The 23,580-nt window shown below is 33.0% G+C and overlaps 4 protein-coding genes across 4 annotated transcripts; 1 reads left to right on the forward strand and 3 right to left on the reverse strand.

The window, feature by feature from the left end:
* Positions 1–4,684: 4,684 nt before the first annotated feature.
* LOC139773833 (myrosinase 1-like) lies at positions 4,685–7,329 on the reverse strand. The gene is made up of 7 exons (XM_071708587.1): positions 7,091–7,329; positions 6,799–6,932; positions 6,384–6,717; positions 5,939–6,281; positions 5,688–5,838; positions 4,947–5,185; positions 4,685–4,838 (listed from the first exon to the last, which is right to left on the reverse strand). The coding sequence occupies exons 1-7, from the start codon at positions 7,239–7,241 to the stop codon at positions 4,685–4,687; spliced, it is 1,506 nt and encodes a 501-aa protein (XP_071564688.1). The 5' UTR covers positions 7,242–7,329.
* A 487-nt stretch (positions 7,330–7,816) lies between these two features.
* Positions 7,817–10,595, reverse strand: LOC139773862 (myrosinase 1-like). Its single transcript, XM_071708643.1, has 7 exons — positions 10,445–10,595; positions 9,984–10,117; positions 9,566–9,902; positions 9,123–9,465; positions 8,875–9,025; positions 8,129–8,370; positions 7,817–8,042 (listed from the first exon to the last, which is right to left on the reverse strand). Exons 1-7 carry the CDS (start codon positions 10,593–10,595, stop codon positions 7,898–7,900), a joined length of 1,503 nt encoding a protein of 500 aa, XP_071564744.1. The 3' UTR covers positions 7,817–7,897.
* Positions 10,596–14,544: 3,949 nt separating this feature from the next.
* Positions 14,545–17,314, reverse strand: LOC139773863 (myrosinase 1-like). Its single transcript, XM_071708644.1, has 7 exons — positions 17,164–17,314; positions 16,703–16,836; positions 16,289–16,625; positions 15,846–16,188; positions 15,596–15,743; positions 14,874–15,115; positions 14,545–14,770 (listed from the first exon to the last, which is right to left on the reverse strand). The coding sequence occupies exons 1-7, from the start codon at positions 17,312–17,314 to the stop codon at positions 14,626–14,628; spliced, it is 1,500 nt and encodes a 499-aa protein (XP_071564745.1). The 3' UTR covers positions 14,545–14,625.
* A 1,703-nt stretch (positions 17,315–19,017) lies between these two features.
* On the forward strand, positions 19,018–21,827 carry LOC139773864 (myrosinase 1-like). Its single transcript, XM_071708645.1, has 7 exons — positions 19,018–19,183; positions 19,513–19,646; positions 19,728–20,061; positions 20,164–20,506; positions 20,607–20,757; positions 21,259–21,500; positions 21,602–21,827. Exons 1-7 carry the CDS (start codon positions 19,033–19,035, stop codon positions 21,744–21,746), a joined length of 1,500 nt encoding a protein of 499 aa, XP_071564746.1. The 5' UTR covers positions 19,018–19,032; the 3' UTR covers positions 21,747–21,827.
* The last annotated feature ends 1,753 nt before the right edge of the window (positions 21,828–23,580 follow it).

Consider the following 23,580-nt stretch of genomic DNA (forward strand, 5'->3'; position numbering starts at 1 on the left):
AGTAGAAACGACATTATAATAGACATATTATGCACTTCAATTTCTTTAATGTTCTTTCATGCGAAAATTGATGAGCGATGTTCTATATTTATAGCATTTTTTTCTAAAAACTATATATGCGAATTTGAAAAAGTCTGTAGTTGATGACTTAAAAAACCTTATTTATTCGTGACTCTATCGATAAACTATATCGATAAAATATATACTCTATTCTAAAGTAAAAATCAAAAGTCTCTCTTAATTGGATTTTTCGTATTTTAGAATTTAAAAAAACCCTATTGTAATTTATGCAATCTAACAATAAGCTTTTTGTGTATGAGTGTACGCAACCCTGAGAGAAGAAAAAAAGAAGAGAAAAATACAAATTTACTTTTTCATCATTTTTTACAAAATTTATAAACTAATATTTAAATATATTAGAACGTAATACATAGAAATAAAATTAATACAGTATAAAATAAACAAATCTTGACCAACTACTGTAATAAATTACTTAATTAAATAACTATAAAAATTGTAAAATACAAAAGTATAAAACAAATAAAATAAAGAAATTATATTTAAGTTATATATAACTTAAATAATATCCGACATTATATTAGCGAATCACAATATTTTTTTACCAGTTTATCCCCTTTCCCCTTCTTGTTCCATTATCGAAAACGGAAAAGACCTCATCTTTTTATCACAAGGACAGCATTTCCGGGAGATTATCAAAAACCGATAGAAAAGAACGTTTTCTCCTCATCGAGTGCCCTTTTGCGCTTCCTCGCTCTCTTTCCTGCGCGAAACTCGCGCGTCAAGAGGCGTAATCGTTTCTGTACCCGATAACGCATTTTATCCGCCACCTTTTTCGCGCTCCTTTCTGCCACGATTCACAAAAGGTAGTAGCCTTTGAGAATCACGATTTCGTGGAACGATAGAGGCGCGCAGTTATTTGTTAAGAGAGGACACGGCGAAGTTGACGCGAGGACCAAGGACAAAGGAGATCAGTGAGAAAAAAGGAGAGACGCGCGTCGCACCTTGGAAGATGCAATCTGCCGTGGTATTGTTTGATGCGATTTGCCAGCAGTTATTGTTTCGTACGTTGCAGCCACGAAGTTACACAATTACGCCGACATCGTTGTACGGATTCGTCTCTCACGACGCCGACGTCTTACCGTTCCCACTATTCCCTAGGGCACAAAAGCGGTTGCTGTCGAGAGTCCGTCGTAGCATACCGACTCTGCTGGATTGTTCGGGATTCGCGGAAGATTTCTGAATGAGAGGGAGAAAGAGAGAGAGAGCGAGTAAGGGTTTCTTATTCTCCTCACTTTTCCGCGATATTTCCGCATTTCTCGCCGAAGTGCTATCAACCCGGAATGTCGCGAGACACGAGGTGAGTAAAAATAGATAGTAAGTGGCGTATACAGAAAGAGGTTCACGGCAAGTACTTCTTGATGATTAAACGCATCATGGCTGAAATCGGTTGTTTTCAGGATAGCGGCGGAAGCACATCGTTTATTCGCGAGACAGCCATTTATATTTTCTTCTCAGAAGAAAGAAGATCTTTCTGTATTTTTCCTACCGACGTGCAAAATATTTTTGCAATTTTTTTAAAATAACTATTGAGTATTCTTTCATGAGACTTTCATAACATAGATTTAAACTCGCGAGATATGAATTAATGTGAAATGATGCGCTTATAGTATTTTATTGATTTACGAAGCATGTCAAAGACAAGTTATTTCTTTTCAATATGAAAAGATCAGTTCTCATACATTATGGGAAAATCAAAAGAGAAATTCTAAGCTATTTCCTATAAGATTCAGTTATTCCTTTGGGAGAGAAGGAGAGATATATGACAAAAAAAGCTTTAATCAATATATATGTATCTACGTGAATAAACGTATGTATACGAGTGTAAATGTATGTACAGCGTATTTGTATATGTAGATGTGAGTGTCCGCAGTGTATTGAGCTCGGGTCCGTAAGTTCGCTAAACCCAAATGACTATGCGGATCAGTCATCCCTGCGGGAAAGTATCTCCTAAGCTCTTCATCGTTGCCATCTTTTCCTTTCTCCATTTTGATCCTCCAGATCCACTCGAGAAATCAAATATCATTTGAACCAAGACAATAAAATTAATCGTGAAAACGGCATTTTCGTCTCGTCCCACCACCACAAATTTGTTCGGCTCTCCGCACAGCGCACAGCTAATCTTCCCCATAGGATTTGGAGGCACGGATTTTCGGTCTACGTGCATATATTGTGCATATACAATATTTACACTAGAATGTAAACGATCTTCAAGCAGCCCGAGTTGCTGGCGCGTATGCATATTCCTGTCTAGACACCTCTTAGTACTTTGCCGAAATCGTCGAGTCGGCTCGCGCGGCCCGTTTAATATGTACGAATACATAATTATCGAGTTACGGACTATATGCGCGCGCGGGTTCGCGTGTGTTTACACGGTAGGTATAATTTGATACGCTGCGAGTTATCCAAATTGTACCAATTATGCGTAAATTATTGTGTGCATGGGGATGATGCAGTATACACATCGCGTGGGTGCAATTAACATCCGCGAAACCGATATTGAATGACCAAAGATACCTGGGAATGCTGACGATTATTCGATTATATGGTAACAATATACGTTCGGTATCGGCGTCGACATATATTATCCGCGTTTGAAATTGAGATCGATTAAGATAAACGTTGAGATAAGAATATCTTGACGAAGCAAAACTTAAATATTAATTGCAGGACACACAATTTATTTTTAACTACGTGCATAGCGAGTAAATCAGTGTCATCGATCTTGAAGATTTATTTTTACGTGTCGCGCTTGCCTTTCGTTAGCGGGCTTTGAGTATGTTCTCCACGGAGCATCGATGAACGTGATACGAGTGCACGTACAACGACGCTCCTGGGTAATTACATGAGATTCTGCTTGCCGAAGCGCGATCTGTTATTTCCGTGCCTCCTTCTTTTTTTTATTAACCGGCGGTGTGCATAGAAAGCTGTATAAACGAGATAGGCACTAGAAAGCATTCACCAGCATCACCCCTCGCCGTTCCCCAACCTACTCGCTTTTGTTTTAACGCCTTATCTCATCCACTAGGAATACGATCTATCCAGCGCAAGAGAATATAAACCTGGCATCGGATTAAACGAAGATGGACCGTTATTTTTTCTTGAATTATTACGTGTCCCTCACACTATCTATCATATTCTTTGGTTACTGTTTCGTATTATGAGCTTACGAGAAATATTTCCTGGTAACAACATTGCAATTTATCATACGGATTGCATGAGATTGTAAACATAAAAACCTTAATGAGTAATTACTATAAATTTGATATTTGCTTAGATATCTAATAAATTTACTTTAATTGATTATTTTGTTTAAAACTGTGTAGGTATCATTATTTATTATAAAACGAAATTTTAAGCAATGGCATTAATTGTTGTACCTTACTATATTATGGTACAAATTATAATTCGATAATTATTGAAAATATGAGTTTCTTATACCATGCCATTATTGTACAAGCAAATTGCTGTTCGTACTACGTATAGCGAAACGTATACATATGTGTAAGTTTTCGTGATACAAATTACTTGTTACGAAAGTCAGAATTATTAACTCTGCTAATAGACGTCAAACAAGGTAACTATTAACTATTGTTTCTAAAACACTATATGTGTAAAATCAACATAATTTGTAATTTTTAACCATCGTCTATGTATTGTTTTGATACAAACGTTTAATATATTATACAATGTTATTTTAGAATATAATTTTTTAAAAATTAAAATAAAATTTAAATTTTTAAATCATTTAAATATTATGACAGTATATGTTATATTGCAAAATAGAAAGTGCAAAATAAAATATAAAATTGCAAAAAAATAAAAAATGCATTACAATTGCCACATGCGTTTTAAGTTTAATATTTATCCATCGAATGTTTCGCGCAGATTATTTGTCAGAATGCGTATTTTCTACGGGCGAGTAAATTTCTTTTCGGGGTGGGCTACAAAAATATTTCAATGTGGCAGGACGGTCCTCAGAAACTGAGCGTGTTACTCTTCGTCCTATACGTACATCTTTGTCCTTTTAATTTAACGCAAAGCTATTAGACATTTTATAAAGAACTTTGGGTTACGAGAAAAAGGTGAACATGAAATCTTGGAAATTATTATGTAATTATTATGTTAATTAATATAGTTTGTTACCGTAACCTGAATTTCGCTATTATATTTTCTCACGTAATCAATAGTTGCAAACAAAATGCTAGATTATTTCCTGCACTTCTTAATACTTTTAGAAATATTTTTAAGAAATATTGAAAATATTTCTATTGGCAAATACGTCAGTAATTTGCGGTAGAAAATATTTTTCACATTAAACAAATATATTCTATGGTAATTGATTTATGTTGCAAAAGGCGAAACGGACAAAAGTGGATGAACATAATGATATAAATAGCCATGATAAAATAGTGTTTATTGTTCGAATGTTTTCTTATTACTCAACAGAAAATAAAGACAGAGAAAAAAGATATAAAACGTGCGCAAACTATAACGCTGCTCTTATTTGACAATGAATTCTAACTTGTTTCTAAGTTCTCTAGAGAGTGTCAGTCTCTTGCGACAAGGTAACCTTTTTACATTATTATTCAACAATAATGTCTGTTTAGACATGAAGTTTAATATTTGCTGTGATCGGAAGATCATCAATAAAAAGTTTCTTAGTCTCAATCACAAGTTTATACCAGTTCATTGACCATTTTGGAGTTCTTGTTCGATTTGGATCAGTGAAGTTGACGTGTACCAAGCCGAATCGTTCTCTGTCAGAACATAATTATATATATATATATATATATATATATATATATAATTTATATGTATACATATTTTAAAGGAAGTTCATAAAAATGTAACAAATAATAACTCACGTGTAACCCTTGTTCCATTCAAAATTATCTAACAAACTCCAAACAGCATATCCTTTCACATTACATCCACTTTCTCGAATGGCAGTTAACATTGCCTTCATATAAGAATGTAGGTAGGATATTCTTAAATAATCAGAAGTACATCTGTCAGAAAAACCATTCTCTGTAATAAAGACAGGTGGGTTATCATATTCACTCGCAATATTCTTGATAATCTCTCGAAATCCAGCGGGAACAACCTGAAATATTTATAAAATTTATTGCGCATAAATACAAATATTTTATTCACGTCGGTATTTTATTTTTAATAAAAAAATTATTTTAATTTATGTAATTTTAATGTATTTAAGAAAGTTGATATTCGACATATTTAACGTAATTCATAGTGGGGCAACATATTCGTAACTTCGTAACACTACATCATTTAATAGCAATAGTCAATTCCTAGTTTCTCCATAATCGATCATAATTTCACTAGTTATATTCGATTCGGCCGAATTGTCGAAATATGCATATTTTCTGAAATACACTCGATTCTGATTTCCAATTTATGGCGTTGACTACAAACTATGAATAATTCACAGAATGAATTATTCATAATAAGTTAAACCACCTGTACGACTTAATTGTGCCTGATGTGTTATCAGGGTTAAATCCTAGCAAGTTTTACACAAACAAGTTTCAAGCGCGCGAAAATTGATTGATAATTGGACACATATGTAATCTTCTATGCTAACTAACTCTGAGCCAATCCGAAGCGCTTTTTGGCCATGATGGATCTATGCTTGTTTTCACGCCGGAATAATCGTACCACGCTTGTCCTTTTGATCGTGGCACTGTTTCCACAAGTTTGGAAGTGTAATGATTCAATCCAAAGAAGTCCGATGTACCTCTTAAAAAACGGAAAAGATAAGAAGAACCGAGAGATAATATCAGTCTTTAATTAATTAGTAACGGTATTAATTATTGCATATTTTTGCTATATTTCTTACTTAATATATTGCACCCATTCTGGCGAAAATACTGGCAAAATAGATCTCGGAAAACCATCCAGTTTACTGTTTTCAGCTATCTGGTGTCTCATGATGGCTGGATAATCACCAGTCTTTGAAAAAATGGGATGGGCTACCCATCCGCAATCAAATTGGAACTGTACGTCTACTGCTGCAGTATCAAAAGGATTTTTGGGGAATGCGCCTGAACAATAGGGAACTATGCCAATTTGACCTTTCTGCTGTTTTCGAAATTCTTTGTCGTAGATATGATAAATCTTGGCATGCGCCTTCAAAATATTATGCATGCACAAATATCTGCCGGGATAACCTAATTTCTTTCCTAAAAGCATGTTCTATTTTTATAGATATTTAATGTTGCTAGAAAAATATTATACGTTTCTCGCTAGATAACAAATATTATATAGGTATGAAGAATTGATACCTGGTGCTTTTGTGCCATCGTAATACATCTGATTGCAAATGATGGTAGGTTCATTGATAGTCATGAAATATTTAACTTTGGGGCCGAGTTCTTTGAAAACGACTCTTGCATAATCAGATATCCATTCAACCATCATTTCATTGGTCCATCCACCCATGCTTTCGAAGATGACTGGGTGATCCCAATGATACAAAGTAACAAATGGTTCAATGCCATTTGCTAATAATTCATTAATAAGATTTTTATAATAATCGAGTCCCTCTTGATTGATCACATTAGCGTAACCAGTTGGTAAGATACGTGACCAACTGAGAGAAAACCGGTAAAAGTCAACCTAAAATATTATATTTTGATGTCGTATATTCCACATATATAGTTACAAGATTTCAATAAAATATAGTCAGGCAAAATGTACCCCCATGTTTTTTAATAACTGTACATCTTCTTTATATTTGTGATAGGAATCGCAAGCCACATCGCCATTGCTACCATCACGTATTAAATTTGGATGTTCGTGTACAAATTGGTCCCAAACATTCTCGCCCTTACCTTTTTGAATTTAAGCACACCATAATAAATTACTTATAAAATTGACGATAAAGACTATATAATATTCCATAAATCTTGTCTATATCTAAGGTACTAACATCTCTTAATGCTTCAATAATTAAATGACATTGAGCGTTGGATAGAAATTCTTTACGTACCGCCTTCATTCCAAGCTCCTTCTATTTGATAAGCGGATGAAGCAGTGCCAAATAGAAAATCTTTAGGAAAAGATGATGTGTCGTCAGCAAAACTATGCGTGACAACAAACATAAAGCTGAAAGCGACACCGAGATACAAATAGCTCGCCATTGCGAAGACGACTGAGCATAGTATCTCGGCAATTGAGTATCAGTTGTTACGTCAAACTCTGGAATTTGTGAAATATTTGGTTTTGAAGGATAGCAAGGGAAAAGCTATTCTAAAGGAGGGGAGATAGGAAGACGTAACGAGATCTTATCGTATGTCGGGTGCACGCTGGTAAAGGCGCGTGCCTCGAGACGAATGCACGTTTCGGGAAACTCCATACAAGATTAAAAATTTATAAATTTATTTAACTAATTGAATCGCGATTGCTACGGTTGCTCTCTGATGCTTTTTGCAATCCGACTGATCGTAGATCGGAATATATTCTACACGTATATTACAAAAAATGATATTACTTGTGACATTTCTATCGTTCATACATTATAGTTCATAGTTTTATCGTTCATCCATATATTTAGTCATCTTTATTAGCATGCAAATCCATTTTGCCTAATCTATATATATATATTTAAGACATAGTAGTTTTTACAGCATCTTAATAATACTGGCGGCTTCTCTTTTCAGAGATAGGCACAGAAATATATATTATAACGTATAAATAAATAATTAATCAAAGAATATTTCAGACACTTAGCGGAATATTTATTTAAGCAATCTTTTTACATTATTATCCAACAATAATGTCTGTTTAGACATGCAGTTTAAACAATATTTGCTGTGATTGGAAGCTCATCAATAAAAAGTTTCTTAGTCTCAATCACATGTTTATACCAGTTCATTGACCATTTTGGAGTTCTTGTTCGATTTGGATCAGTGAAGTTGACGTGTACCAAGCCGAATCGTACTCTGTCAGAACATAATTTTATATATATATATTTTTTTATGTATACATATTTTAAAGAAAGTTCATAAAAATGCAACAAATAACTCACGTATAACCCTTCCTCCATTCAAAATTATCTAAGAAACTCCAAGCAGCATATCCTTTCACATTACATCCGCTTTCTCGAATGGCAGTTAACATTGCCTTCATATAAGAATGTAAGTAGGATATTCTTAAATAATCAGAAGTACAACATCTGTCAGAAAAACCATTCTCTGTAATAAAGATAGGTGGGTTATCATATTCACTCGCAATCTTCTTGATAATCTCTCGAAACCCAGCGGGAACAACCTAAAATATTTATAAAACTTATTGCGCATAAATACAAATATTTTATTCGCGTCGGTATTTTATTTTTAATAAAAAAATTATTTTAATTTATGTAATTTTACAGTATTTAAGAAAGATGATATTCGACATATTTAACTTAATTCACAGTGGGGCAACATATTCGTTACTTCGTAACACTACATCATTTAATAGCAATAGTCAATTACTAGTTTTTCCATAATCGGTCATAATTTCACTATAGTAATAATCGATTCGGCCGAATTGTCGGAATATGCATATTTTCTGAAATACACTCAATTCTGATTTCCAATTTATGGCGTTGACTACAAACTATGAATAATTCACAAAATGAATATAATAATAAGTTAATCCATCTGTACGACTTAATTGTGCCTGATGTGTTATCAGTGTTAAATCTCCTAGCAAGTCTTACACAAACAAGTTTCGAACGCGCAAAAATTGATTGACAGTTTGATACATATGTGATCTTCTGTGCTAACTAACTCTGAGCCCATCCGAAGCGCTTTTTGGCCATGATGGATCTACGCTTGTTTTCACACCGGAATAATCGTACCACGCTTGTCCTTCTGATCGTGGCACTGTTTCCACAAGTTTCGAAGAGTAATGATTCAATGCAAAGAAATCCGATGTACCTCTTAAAAAACGGAAAAAATAATAACCGAGAGATAATATCAGTCTGTAATTAATTAGTAATGATATTAATTATTGTATATTTTTACTATATTTCTTACTTGATATATTGCACCCATTCTGGCGAAAATACTGGCAAAATAGATCTCGGAAAACCATCCAATTTACTGTTTTCAGCTATGTGGTGTCTCATGATCGCTGGATAATCACCAGTCTTTGAATAAATGGGATGGGCCACCCATCCGCAGTCAAATTGGAAATGTACGTCTACTGCTGTAGTATCAAAAGGGTTTTTGGGAAATGCGCCTGTGCAAGCGGGAAGTAAGCCTATTTGACCTTTCTGCTGTTTTCGAAATTCTTTGTCGTAGATATGATAAATCTTGGCATGCGCCTTCAAAATATTATGCATGCACAAATATTTGCCAGGATAACCTAATTTCTTTCCTAAAAGTATGTTCCATTTTTAGAGATATTTAATGTCGCTAGAAAAATATTATACGTTTCTCGCTAGATAACAAATATTATAGATATGAAGAATTGATACCTGGTGCTAATAAAGTGCCATCGTAATACATGTTATTGCAAATGATGGTAGGTTCATTGATAGTCATGAAATATTTAACTTTGGGGCCGAGTTCTTTGAAAACGACTCTTGCATAATCAGATATCCATTCAACCATCATTTCATTGGTCCATCCACCCATGCTTTCAAAGATGACTGGGTGATCCCAATGATACAAAGTAACAAATGGTTCAATGCCATTTGCTAATAATTCATTAATAAGATTTTTATAATAATCGAGTCCCTCTTGATTGATCACATTAGCGTAACCAGTTGGTAAGATACGTGACCAACTGAGAGAAAACCGGTAAAAGTCAACCTAAAATATTATATTTTGATGTCGAGTATTCCACATCGTTACATCGTCGCTTTTAATAAAATATAGTCAGGCAAAATGTACCCCCATGTTCTTTAATAACTGTACATCTTCTTTATATTTGTGATAGGAATCGCAAGCCACATCGCCATTGCTACCATCACTTATTAAATTTGGATGTTCGTGTACAAAGTGATCCCAAACATTTTCGCCCTTACCTTTTTGAATTTAAGCACACCATAATAAATTACTTACAAAATTGACGAAAACACTTATATAATATTCCATAAATCTTTTCTATACCTAAGATACTAAAGGCCATTGCACGTAACAAAGTTTTAGTCATAATCGTAAGGCCGTAAGAAAACAGACCAATCACAGTCGATTATTCTACTTGAGCTCAAAGAATAATCGAGTGTGATTAGTCTATTTTCTTACGGCCTTACGATTATGACTAAAACTTTGTTACGTGCAATAGCCTTAACATCTCTTAATGCTTCAATAATTAAATGACACTGAGCGTTGGATAGAAATTCTTTACGTACCGCCTACATTCCAAGCTCCTTCTATTTGATAAGCGGATGTAGCAGTGCCAAATAGAAAATCTTTAGGAAAAGATAATGTGTCGTCAGCAAAACTATGCGTGACAACAAAAATAAAACTAAAAGCGACTCCAAGATACAAATAGCTTGCCATTGCGAATACGACTGAGCATAGTATCTCGGCAATTGAGTATTATTATTCATGCACACTGATCTCTCTATGTACTCTTCTAAAGATAACTGCATCCTTAATATTTGCCCCTCTTACATACCGTATAACGCCTCACTTTATACACACAAACGTCTACACGATTGTTCGCGATTAATATTTTGCTTTCTAAATCTGAATCAGTGAAAAGCAACATACTTTAGACTGATATCGATGAATAGTCACTGATGCATTCAATGTAAATGTAAATGTAAATATAAAGTATGCCATTTCAGTGACTTTTTACTGATTTAGATTTAGAGAGTGCGCATTACATGACTTAGTCGAGTTTTAGCATTCTGGTACTCTATGTATTTCTCTTTGACTGCAGTCACGATATTGCGCCGTCGGAGTTCAGTTAGCTGTATAAGCGAGTAAACTATTCTTCTTAATGCGTTACGTTTTTGTTTTTAGGTGATTTCCGCTTAATGTCACACGTATGTATGTACATGTGCTTTTTAGATCTCGATTACGAGATAAGATAGAGAAGTGTTTCTTATATGTATATTTGCAATGTACATAAATTACAATGATTTTTTGATATATAATTACACACAGATATTATCACTTTAATCATGTGTAATATATGTCATGTAAGTACGTCATGTATTTTTCGTTATAAAATTATGACAATTGCATATACATGACGATTTTATTTTCCGTTTAACTTGCATTTATATTTGTTTCTCGTATATAGATGTGAAACAAGACTTTCAATTACATTCAGATAATCCCCCAGTGAGAAATACCTCATCAAAACGATATCAAATTGACGTCAAATAGATGAAAATTTCATCTATTTGACGTCAATTTGATATTGTTTTGATGAGGTATTTCTCACTGGGCCGAATCAAATGCTGATTTCTCTCTAATCTGTTAAGATTGCTATCCGAAAAATACACGTATCTTATATTATCTAATTGATAAAATTATTTCATATAAATTATATAATATAACACGGAAAAAAAAGGATTTGCTACTATACGGACAACTAACATTTTTTGCTGCGAGAGCTAATTTTGCAATAATTGCCAAACCTTTGCTGCAATGGCAAAGTTCAGCAAAACTTTTTGCTATTGTAACAAAAGGTTTTGAAATTATTGCAAAATTAATTAGCTCTCGCAGCAAAAAATGTTAGTTGTCCCATATTTAACAAATAGATTTGCTGTTGCAGCAAAACCTTTTTTTTCATGAAACACTTGATAAACTTGATAGTAATCTTTTTAAAAATCACGTACGCAACTGACAGCAATATTCAAAGTTGAGAACGTAATATATCGATATTTGCGACTGTAAATAAAATCATTTTTTTATTGTAAAATTTATATTTTTTAAACGTTTAAAAATAGGAATATTTGGTCGATTATATGTTTAACTTGCATCGACAGTTACGTTCAAATTTTGGGTGCAATATTAAAAATTTGGCTATAAAATTTTTAATTTTATTTTCCAGTTATCTGAACAGACCAAATATTATATTAATATGTTCTTATATAACTTCCAATTGCATTCAGATAACAAGAATAAAATGTTAATCTAATCTGTTACAATTGTTAAGGTTATCAGAAAAGTATTTTACATTATCTAATTGGCGCTTGATAAAATGATTCTATATAAATTATGTAACGTAAACACTTGATGAGCATGATTTCCTGCAACTGACAATATATTTATTCAATCGTACAATTTTTGAAAGTCTGGAATGGTACCTATTTCACAAGTTTGGCAAACTGTAACAACGAAGAATATCCAACCACATACGCGAAACATAAGTATTTTCGAATATTTTCGATTTCACTGGTTTCGCGCAGATAGAGGAGTCCAATTTGCGGAAATGTGGTTATCTCTTCGTACGACAGAGCCGTTTACCGTATAACAGAATTCAGCCAATTACGTTAAACGAGAAGCATCTAACAAGATTTCGAGAGATTTCATATCGTCTCATTTCTTTTTCAAAACGCAGTTACTACTATTTTATGATTCTTAGTTGAATATATTCGTGGTTTTTGAACTTTACTGTGCACTCGCAGCATATTGGAAAGAAAAGTGTATTAAATCTTTAAAATTTAACATGTCAATCATGAGATTTACATGAAAGTTTTCTTTTTGTAATACTCAAAAATGTGAAGGAAATAGAGGAGACCGGGCCTCGTTGGCACTGTTTTCACAATTTCGGCATTTGAGTTTTTATACAACTAATTATCATGATTAAATAGTACTAATATGGTAGAGAGAACCTTTCTCTACATTTTCATGCCAGGAACGCTCTTGTATATTGTATAGTTTCTTTGTAATAAGTGAAATACGAACATGCTGCATTGTAGCCAACTTGCCCCGATAATAGGGTAAGTTTGGCTATGCGACAAAAGTCCATGTTAAATTAATGAAAACGTAATAGAAACACAAAACGGGTAACAGATATGTACTTCTTGATAAAGATTGTATCTTTTAAAGTTACTTTATAATGATCGAATAGCAAAATACTGTTACAGAAAAACAATTGTAAATTATTTTAGATGTAGCTTTCTTCAATATAAAAATATTAATATAAATATATATCTAGCTTCTATCAGCATTGTAGATAGCAAATCACATGCTCACACAGGTCTCACGCGCGCGGCAACAAGTCAAGCTAAGCATGCCTTGATATGAGACAACATACCCCATCCCTACATGAGTTTGATTTCAGTCGTTTTCTTACAATAAATTACTGTTTTTCCTCAAAATGACATCTCGTATAGTAACTGAAACTTTTCTTTTAACTAATAATACGTTACTTTGATTTACTTCTCAAGCTGAAGAACATTTATACGATATTCTGAAACGCTCGAAAATTTACTTGCTACCTCTTGAATTAGAGTTTTCTCTTTTTCTATTGTAATACTTTTTTGATTTAAATAAAACTTTGGGAAAAGTACCTATATCATAAAAGAGATATTTTGTGATAACTTTTCCATTATTTCTTTCGCTATAAATATACATAAACGGAACGCATTGACAACTTGCCTCTTATGCCAACGAACCCTGGTCTCCCCTACTACTTATCGCAAGAATAACCGTTCGGAAAGGATTCCGCTGAAATTCACTAGATTGAGAAGGTTCGTAGGAATAAAAATAATAAACTGTATGCCATAATGAGTTACTTCGTTCCACTGAAAGCGCACTTGTTACTTTGCCAAGATTTTCGCTTTGAACATGGTGAAAGATATTTCCCGAGAGTAATGGTATGCGATTACTCCTTTTCGAAAACCTATACTTCGTTTATTTCTTGAATCGCGATTGCTATGATTGCTCTCTGATGCTTTTTGCAATTCGACTGATCGTAGATCGAAATATATTCTACACTTATATTACAAAAAATGATATTACTTGTGACATTTCTATCGTTCATACATTATAGTTCATAGTTCTATTGTTCATCCATATATTTAGTCATCTTTATTAGTATGCAAATCCATTTTGCATAATCTATATATATATATATATATATATATATATATATGCTTCCAATTCGCAAAAAAATAATCCCTGCCAAAGTTCAGCTCGATCGGATATCTATATATATATATAGAAGCTGAACTTTGGCAGGGATTATTTTTTTGCGAATTGGAAGCATTCTGGGGGGTGCCGTAGAATAAATTTAAAAGTCGAAAAAAAAAAATATATATATATAAAAGGACCACCCTAATGTATATATATATATATATATATATATTAGTCCTTATTTTTCGACTTTTAAATTTATTCTGCGGCACCCCCCCAGAATGTTTCCAAATATAATATATATTTGAGACATAGTAGTTTTGACAGCATCTTAATAATACTGGCGGCTTCTCTTTTCACAGATAAGTACAGAAATATATGTTATAACGTATAAATAATTAATCCAAAAATATTTCAGACACTTAGCGGAATATTTATTTAAGCAATCTTTTTACATTATTATCCAACAATAATGTCTGTTTAAACATGCAGTTTAAACAATATTTTCTGCGATTGGAAGCTCGTCAATAAAAAGTTTCTTAGTCTCAATCACTTGTTTATACCAGTTCATTGACCATTTTGGAGTTCTTGTTCGATTTGGATCAGTGAAGTTGACGTGTACCAAACCGAATCGTTCTCTATCAGAACATAATTTTATAAATAAATAAATTAAAAAAATATATATATAATGTATACATATTTTACAGAAAGTTCATAAAAATGTAACAAATAATAACTCACGTATAACCCCTGTTCCATTCAAAATTATCTAACAAACTCCAAGCAGCATATCCTTTCACATTACATCCACTTTCTCGAATGGCTGTTAACATTGCCTTCATATAAGAATGTAAGTAGGATATTCTTAAATAATCAAAAGTACAACATCTGTCAGAAAAACCATTCTCTGTAATAAAGATAGGTGGGTTATCATATTCACTCGCAATCTTTTTGATAATCTCTCGAAATCCAGCGGCAACAACCTAAAATATTTATAAAACTTATTGCGCATAAATACAAATATTTTATTCACGTCGGTATTTTATTTTTAATAAAAAAATTATTTTAATTTATGTAATTTTATTGTATTTAAGAAAGATGATATTCGACATATTTAACTTAATTCACAGTGGGGCAACATATTCGTTACTTCGTAACACTACATCATTTAATAGCAATAGTCAATTACTAATTTCTCCATAATCGGTCATAATTTCACTAGTTACATTCGATTCGGCCGAATTGTCGGAATATGCATGTTTTCTGAAATACACTCGATTCTGATTTCCAATTTATGGCGTTGACTACAAACTATAAATAATTCACAGAATAAATTATTCATAATAAGTTAGATCATCTGTACGACTTAATTGTGCCTGATGTGTTATCAGGGTTAAATCCTAGCAAGTCTTACACAAACAAGTTTCAAGCGCGCAAAAATTGATTGATAGTTTGATACTAACTCCCCAATCCGAAGCGCTTTTTGGCCATAATGGATCTATGCTTCTTTTCACGCCGGAATAATCGTACCACGCTTGTCCTTTTGATCGTGGCACTGTTTCCACAAGTCTCGAAGTGTAATGATTCAATGCAAAGAAGTCCGATGTACCTCTTAAAAAACGGAAAAGCCAATAAGAACCGAAAGATAATATCAGTCTGTAATTAATTAGTAACGGTATTAATTATTGCATATTTTTGCTATATATTTCGTACTTGATATATTGCACCCATTCTGGCGAATATACTGGCAAAATAGATCTCGGAAAACCATCCAATTTACTGTTTTCAGCTATGTGGTGTCTCATGATCGCTGGATAATCACCAGTCTTTGAATAAATGGGATGGGCCACCCATCCGCAGTCAAATTGGAAATGTACGTCTACTGCTGTAGTATCAAAAGGGTTTTTGGGAAATGCGCCTGTGCAAGCGGGAAGTATGCCAATTTGACCTTTTTGCTGTTTTCGAAATTCTTTGTCGTAGATATGATAAATCTTGGCATGCGCCTTCAAAATATTATGCATGCACAAATATTTACCAGGATAACCTAATTTCTTTCCTAAAAGCATGTTCCATTTTTGGAGATATTTAATGCCGCTAGAAAAATATTATACGTTTCTCGCTAGAAAACAAATATTATAGGTATGAAGAATTGATACCTGGTGCTAATAAAGTGCCATCGTAATAAAAGTTATTGCAAATGATGGTAGGTTCATTGATAGTCATGAAATATTTAACTTTGGGGCCGAGTTCTTTGAAAACGACTCTTGCATAATCAGATATCCATTCAACCATCATTTCATTGGTCCATCCACCCATGCTTTCAAAGATGACTGGGTGATCCCAATGATACAAAGTAACAAATGGTTCAATGCCATTTGCTAATAATTCATTAATAAGATTTTTATAATAATCGAGTCCCTCTTGATTGATCACATTAGCGTAACCAGTTGGTAAGATACGTGACCAACTGAGAGAAAACCGGTAAAAATCAACCTAAAATATTATATTTTGATGACGAATATTCCACATAGTTACAAGCTTTCAATAAAATATAGTCAGGCAAAATGTACCCCCATGTTCTTTAATAACTGTACATCTTCTTTATATTTGTGGTAGGAATCGCAAGCTACATCGCCATTGCTACCATCACGTATTAAATTTGGATGTTCGTGTACAAAGTGGTCCCAAACATTCTCGCCCTTACCTTTTTAAATTTAAGCACACCATAACAAATTACTTATAAAATTGACGAAAACGCCTATATAATATTCCATAAATCTTTTCTATACCTAAAATACTAAAGGCCATTGCACGTAACAAAGTTTTAGTCATAATCGTAAGGCCGTAAGAAAACAGACCAATCACAGTCGATTATTCTCCTTGAGCTCAAAGAATAATCGAGTGTGATTAGTCTATTTTCTTACGGCCTTACGATTATGACTAAAACTTTGTTACGTGCAATAGCCTTAACATCTCTTAATGCTTCAATAATTAAATGACACTGAGCGTTGGATAGAAATTCTTTACGTACCGCCTTCATTCCAAGCTCCTTCTATTTGATAAGCGGATGTAGCAGTGCCAAATAGAAAATCTTTAGGAAAAGATAATGTGTCGTCAGCAAAACTATGCGTGACAACAAAAATAAAGCTGAAAGCGACTCCGAGATACAAATAGCTTGCCATTTCGAAGACGACTGAGCATAGTATCTCGGCAATTAAGTATTATTATTCATGCACACTGATCTCTCTATGTACTCTTCGAAAGATAACTGCATCCTTAATATTTGCCCCTCCTACATACCGTATAACGCCTCAATTTATACACACAAACGTCTACACGATTGTTTGCGATTAATATTTGCTTTCTAAATCTGAATCAGTGAAAAGCAGCATACTTTAGACTGATATCGGTGAACAGTCACTGATGCATTCAGTGATTATTCACAGATATCAGTGTAGGGGAGACCGGGGCACCATGAGCCACAAAAATTCAAACTCTGAAAAGTACTTTTAAATATAAGATTTTTTGTCTCATTTTTTTAAAATAATTAAAGCACCATGTATATTTTAAAATTTATTTAGCGTATTTAGCAAATATTGATTAGTTTTTGAGAAAAAAATTAAAACACATTTTTTGAGAAATGACCCAAGGTGCCCCATACCCGGGGCACCATGGGTCTGTCACTGGAGCACTATGTGAGTCACGCACAAAAACTAGGTTTATTTATTCAAGAAATAACAAAAAGTTACAAAAGTTAAAAAGAAATTTTATTTCATACGTTTTCTTATGACACACTGTTTAGGATTGAGCAGAACAAATAAGATGTCAGAACTCACTACTGAATTTCTTTTTTTTTTTTTTAAGAAAAACTAACTTTTTTGACATGTTTTCTTCAATCAAAAATAACATATCATCAACCTATCTATTATCAACCTTGGTGGCGTGTGTGACCCATGGTGCCGCAGCATTCCATGGTGCCCCGAATACACTTAATATAGAAAACGGTGAAACGTTATCAAAAAAATAAATAATACATGATTATCTGTAGTGCAGTAAAATGACAAAAGATGCTAGAAAGTTACACCTACTTTTTAGTAGGTACGTGTATATTTTACTACAAAAACAACATTAAAACATTTCTAAATGGTTAAAAAGTTATTTACGCATCACGAAAACCATTTATGTCACGTGCGTCTCAAGACTACGGACTTTGATGAATGCCACCTAGATACGAAGTATGGGCAACGAAATAACTGTCACATGATACTAGTTGAATCAACCTAAACATTCTGGATTACCCTAAACGGCCTAAACAGTCAATGACCCATGGTACTCCGTGGCTCATGGTGCCCTGGTCTCCCCTAAATGTAAATGTAAATGTAAAGTATGCCATTTCAGTGACTTTTCACTGATTTAGATTTAGAGAGTGCGCATTACATGACTTATTGTTAATCGAGTTTTTCTTTCTGTATACGTTGAACTTCTGCAGAAGTTGATAATAAAAAATAATTAGAAAGAAATAATCCGTAGAAACGTACACGGAAAGAAAAACTCGACTAAGTCATGTAATGCGCACTCTCTAAATCTAAATCAGTAAAAAGTCACTGAAATGGCATACTTTACATTTACATTTACATTTACACTGATATCAGTGAATAATCACTGAAAGCATCAGTGACTATTCACCGATATCAGTCTATAGTATGCTACTTCAGTGACTTTTTACTGATTCAGATTTAGAAAGCAAATATTAATCGCAAACAATCGTGTAGACGTTTGTGTGTATGTAGGAGGGGCAAATATTAAGGATGTAGTTATCTTTAGAAGAGTATATACAGAGGTCAGTGTGCATGACTGATAATACTCAATTGCCGAGATACTATGCTCAGTCGTCATCGCAATGGCGAGCTATTCGTATCTCGGAGTCGCTTTCAGCTTTATTTTTGTTGTCACGCATAGTTATGCTGATGACACATTATCTTTTCCTAAAGATTTTCTATTTGGCACTGCTACATCCGCTTATCAAATAGAAGGAGCTTGGAATGAAGGCGGTACGTAAAGAGTTTCTATCCAACGCTTAATGTCATTTAATTATTAAAGCATCAAGAGATGTTAAGGTTATTGCACGTAACAAAGTTTTAGTCATAATCGTAAGGCCGTAAGAAAATAGACCAATCACACTCGATTATTCTTTGAGCTCAAGGAGAATATAATCGACTGTGATTGGTCTGTTTTCTTACGGCCTTACGATTATGACTAAAACTTTGTTACGTGCAATGGCCTTTAGTATCTTAGGTATAGACAATATTTATGGAATATTATATAAGTGTTTTCGTCAATTTTATAAGTAATTTATTATGGTGTGCTTAAATTCAAAAAGGTAAGGGCGAGAATGTTTGGGACCAATTTGTACACGAACATCCAAATTTAATACGTGATGGTAGCAATGGCGATGTGGCTTGCAATTCCTATCACAAATATAAAGAAGATGTACAGTTATTAAAAAACATGGGGGTACATTTTGCCTGACTATATTTTATTGAAAGCTTGTAACTATATATGTGGAATATACGACATCAAAATATAATATTTTAGGTTGACTTTTACCGGTTTTCTCTCAGTTGGTCACGTATCTTACCAACTGGTTACGCTAATGTGATCAATCAAGAGGGACTCGATTATTATAAAAATCTTATTAATGAATTATTAGCAAATGGCATTGAACCATTTGTTACTTTGTATCATTGGGATCACCCAGTCATCTTTGAAAGCATGGGTGGATGGGCCAATGAAATGATGGTTGAATGGATATCTGATTATGCAAGAGTCGTTTTCAAAGAACTCGGTCCCAAAGTTAAATATTTCATGACTATCAATGAACCTATCACCATTTGCAATGAGATGTATTACGATGGCACAAAAGCACCAGGTATCAATTCTTCATACCTATATAATATTTGTTATCTAGCGAGAAACGTATAATATTTTTCTAGCAACATTAAATATCTATAAAAATAGAACATGCTTTTAGGAAAGAAATTAGGTTATCCTGGCAGATATTTGTGCATGCATAATATTTTGAAGGCGCATGCCAAGATTTATCATATCTACGACAAAGAATTTCGAAAACAGCAGAAAGGTCAAATTGGCATAGTTCCCGCTTGCACAGGCGCAATCGCCAAAAATCCTTTTGATACTACAGCAGTAGACGTACAGTTCCAATTTGATTGTGGATGGGGAGCCCATCCAATTTTTTCAAAGACTGGTGATTATCCAGCGATCATGAAAAACCACATAGCTGAAAACAGTAAATTGGATGGTTTTCCGAGATCTATTTTGCCAGTATTTTCGTCAGAATGGGTGCAATATATTAAGTAAGAAATATAGCAAAAATATACAATAATTAATACCGTTACTAAGTAATTACAGACTGATATTATCTCTCGGTTCGTATTATCTTTTCCGTTTTTTAAGAGGTACATCGGACTTCTTTGGATTGAATCATTACACTTCCAAACTTGTGGAAACAGTGCCACGATCAAAAGGACAAGCGTGGTACGATTATTCCGGCGTGAAAACAAGCATAGATCCATCATGGCCAAAAAGCGCTTCGGATTGGCTCAGAGTTAGTTAGCATAGAAGATTACATATGTATCAAACTATCAATCAATTTCCGCGCGCTTGAAACTTGTTTGTGTACGACTTGCTAGGATTTAACCCTGATAACACATCAGGCACAATTAAGTCGTACAGGTGGTTTAACTTATTATGAATAATTCATTCTGTGAATTATTCATAGTTTGTAGTCAACGCCATAAATTAGAAATCAGAATCGAGTGTATTTCAGAAAATATGCATATTCCGACATTTCGGCCGAATCGAATATAACTAGTGAAGTTATGACCGATTATGGAGAAACTAGTAATTGACTATTGCTATTAAATGATGTAGTGTTACGAAGTAACGAATATGTTGCCCCACTGTGAATTAAGTTAAATTTGTCGAATATCATCTTTCTTAATGCAATAAAATTACATAAATTAAAATAATTTTTTTATTAAAAATAAAATACCGACGCGAATAAAATATTTGTATTTATGCGCAATAAGTTTTATAAATATTTTAGGTTATTCCCGCTGGATTTCGAGAGATTATCAAGAAGATTGCGAGTGAATATGATAACCCACCTATCTTTATTACAGAGAATGGATTTTCTGACAGATGTTGTACTTTTGATTATTTAAGAATATCCTACTTACATGATTATATGAAGGCAATGTTAACTGCCATTCGAGAAAGTGGATGTAATGTGAAAGGATATGCTGCTTGGAGTTTCTTAGATAATTTTGAATGGAACAAGGGTTATACGTGAGTTATTATTTGTTACATTTTTATGAACTTTCTGTAAAATATGTATACATTATATATATTTTTTTTATTTATTTATTTATAAAATTATGTTCTGATAGAGAACGATTCGGCTTGGTACACGTCAACTTCACTGATCCAAATCGAACAAGAACTCCAAAATGGTCAATGAACTGGTATAAACAAGTGATTGAGACTAAGAAACTTTTTATTGACGAGCTTCCAATCGCAGCAAATATTGTTTAAACTGCATGTTTAAACAGACATTATTGTTGGATAATAATGTAAAAAGATTGCTTAAATAAATATTTCGCTAAGTGTCTGAAATATTCTTGGATTAATTATTTATACGTTATAATATATATTTCTGTGCCTATAATATCTCTGAAAAGAGAAGCCGCCAGTATTATTAAGATGCTGTAAAAACTACTATGTCTCAAATATATATATATATATATATATATATATATAGATTATGCAAAATGGACTTGCATGCTAATAAAGATGACTAAATATATGGATGAACGATAGAACTATGAACTATAATGTATGAACGATAGAAATGTCACAATTAATTTCTTTTTGGAATATACGTGTAGAATATATTCCGATCTACGATCAGTCGGATTGCAAAAAACATCAGAGAGCAACCGTAGCAATCGCGATTCAAGAAATAAACGAAGTACAGGTTTTCAAAAAGGAGTAATCGCATACCATTACTCTCGGGAAATATCTTTTACCATGTTCAAAGTAAAAACCTTGGCAAAGTAACGAGTGCGCTTTCAGTGGAACGAAGTAACTCATTATGGCATACATTTCAGCGGAACCCTTTCTGAACGGTTATTCTTGCGATAAGTAGTAACATTAATATCGTCACTTTACGTCATATTGTTATTGATTGAAAACATTTATTGTCGAGATTGTTAATAAACTGTCAAGTTTGAATTTTAATCACTTAATTTAATTTCTTAAATTTTAATTTTAATTAGTTAAATAAACTTATAAATTTTTAATCTCGTATAGATTAATAGATTTTTAACCTTATCATATATAGTAAATTAGTTCAAATATGCTATTAGCGAAAGAATAGATTCAAAGATCAAAATTTTATTACTTATTAATGTAGTTAAACGTATTCGTCATATAATACAATATTAAGACAAATGTTATTATCGTTCGCGTAAATAAGATAGATGTAAGTTCCTATTTCCTTCACATTTTTGAATATTACAAAAAAAGAACTTTCATGTAAATCTCATGATTGACATGTTAAATTTTAAAGATTTGATACAATTTTCTTTCCAATATGCTGTGAGTGCACAGTAAAGTTCAAAAAACCACGGATATATTCAACTAAGAATCATAAAATAGTAGTAACTGCGTTTTGAAAAAGAAATGAGACGATATGAAATCTCTCGAAATCTTGTTAGATGCTTCTCGTTTAACGTAATTGGCTGAATTCTGTTAAACGGTAAACGGCCCTGTCGTACAAAGAGATAACCACATTTTCGCATATTGGACTCCTCTATCTGCGCGAAACCAGTGAAATCGAAAATATTCGAAAATACTTATGTTTCGCGTATGTGGTTGGATATTCTTCGTTGTTACAGTTTGCCAAACTTGTGAAACTAGGTACATTCCAGACTTTCAAAAATTGTACGATTGAATAAATATATTGTCAGTTACAGGAAATCATGCTCTTCAAGTGTTTACGTTACATAATTTATATGGAATCATTTTATCAAGCGCCAATTAGATAATATAAAATACTTTTCTGATAACCTTAACAATTGTAACAGATTAGATCAGCATTTTATTCTTATTATCTGAATGCAAGTGAAAGTTATATAAGAACATATTAATGTAATATTTGGTCGGTTCAGATAACTGGAAAATAAAATTAAAAGTTTTATAGCCAAATTTTTAATATTGCACCCAGAATTTGAACGTATAACTGTCGACGCAAGTTAAACATATAATCGACCAAATATTCCTATTTTTAAACGTTTAAAAAATATAGATTTTACAATAAAAAAATTATTTTATTTACAGTTGCAAATATCGATATATTAGGTTCTCA

Source organism: Temnothorax nylanderi, unplaced genomic scaffold (genome assembly GCF_030848795.1).
Source record: "Temnothorax nylanderi isolate EJ_2023f unplaced genomic scaffold, tnyl_v1.0 TNYL_tig0070_pilon, whole genome shotgun sequence".
Lineage (NCBI taxonomy): Eukaryota > Metazoa > Arthropoda > Insecta > Hymenoptera > Formicidae > Temnothorax > Temnothorax nylanderi.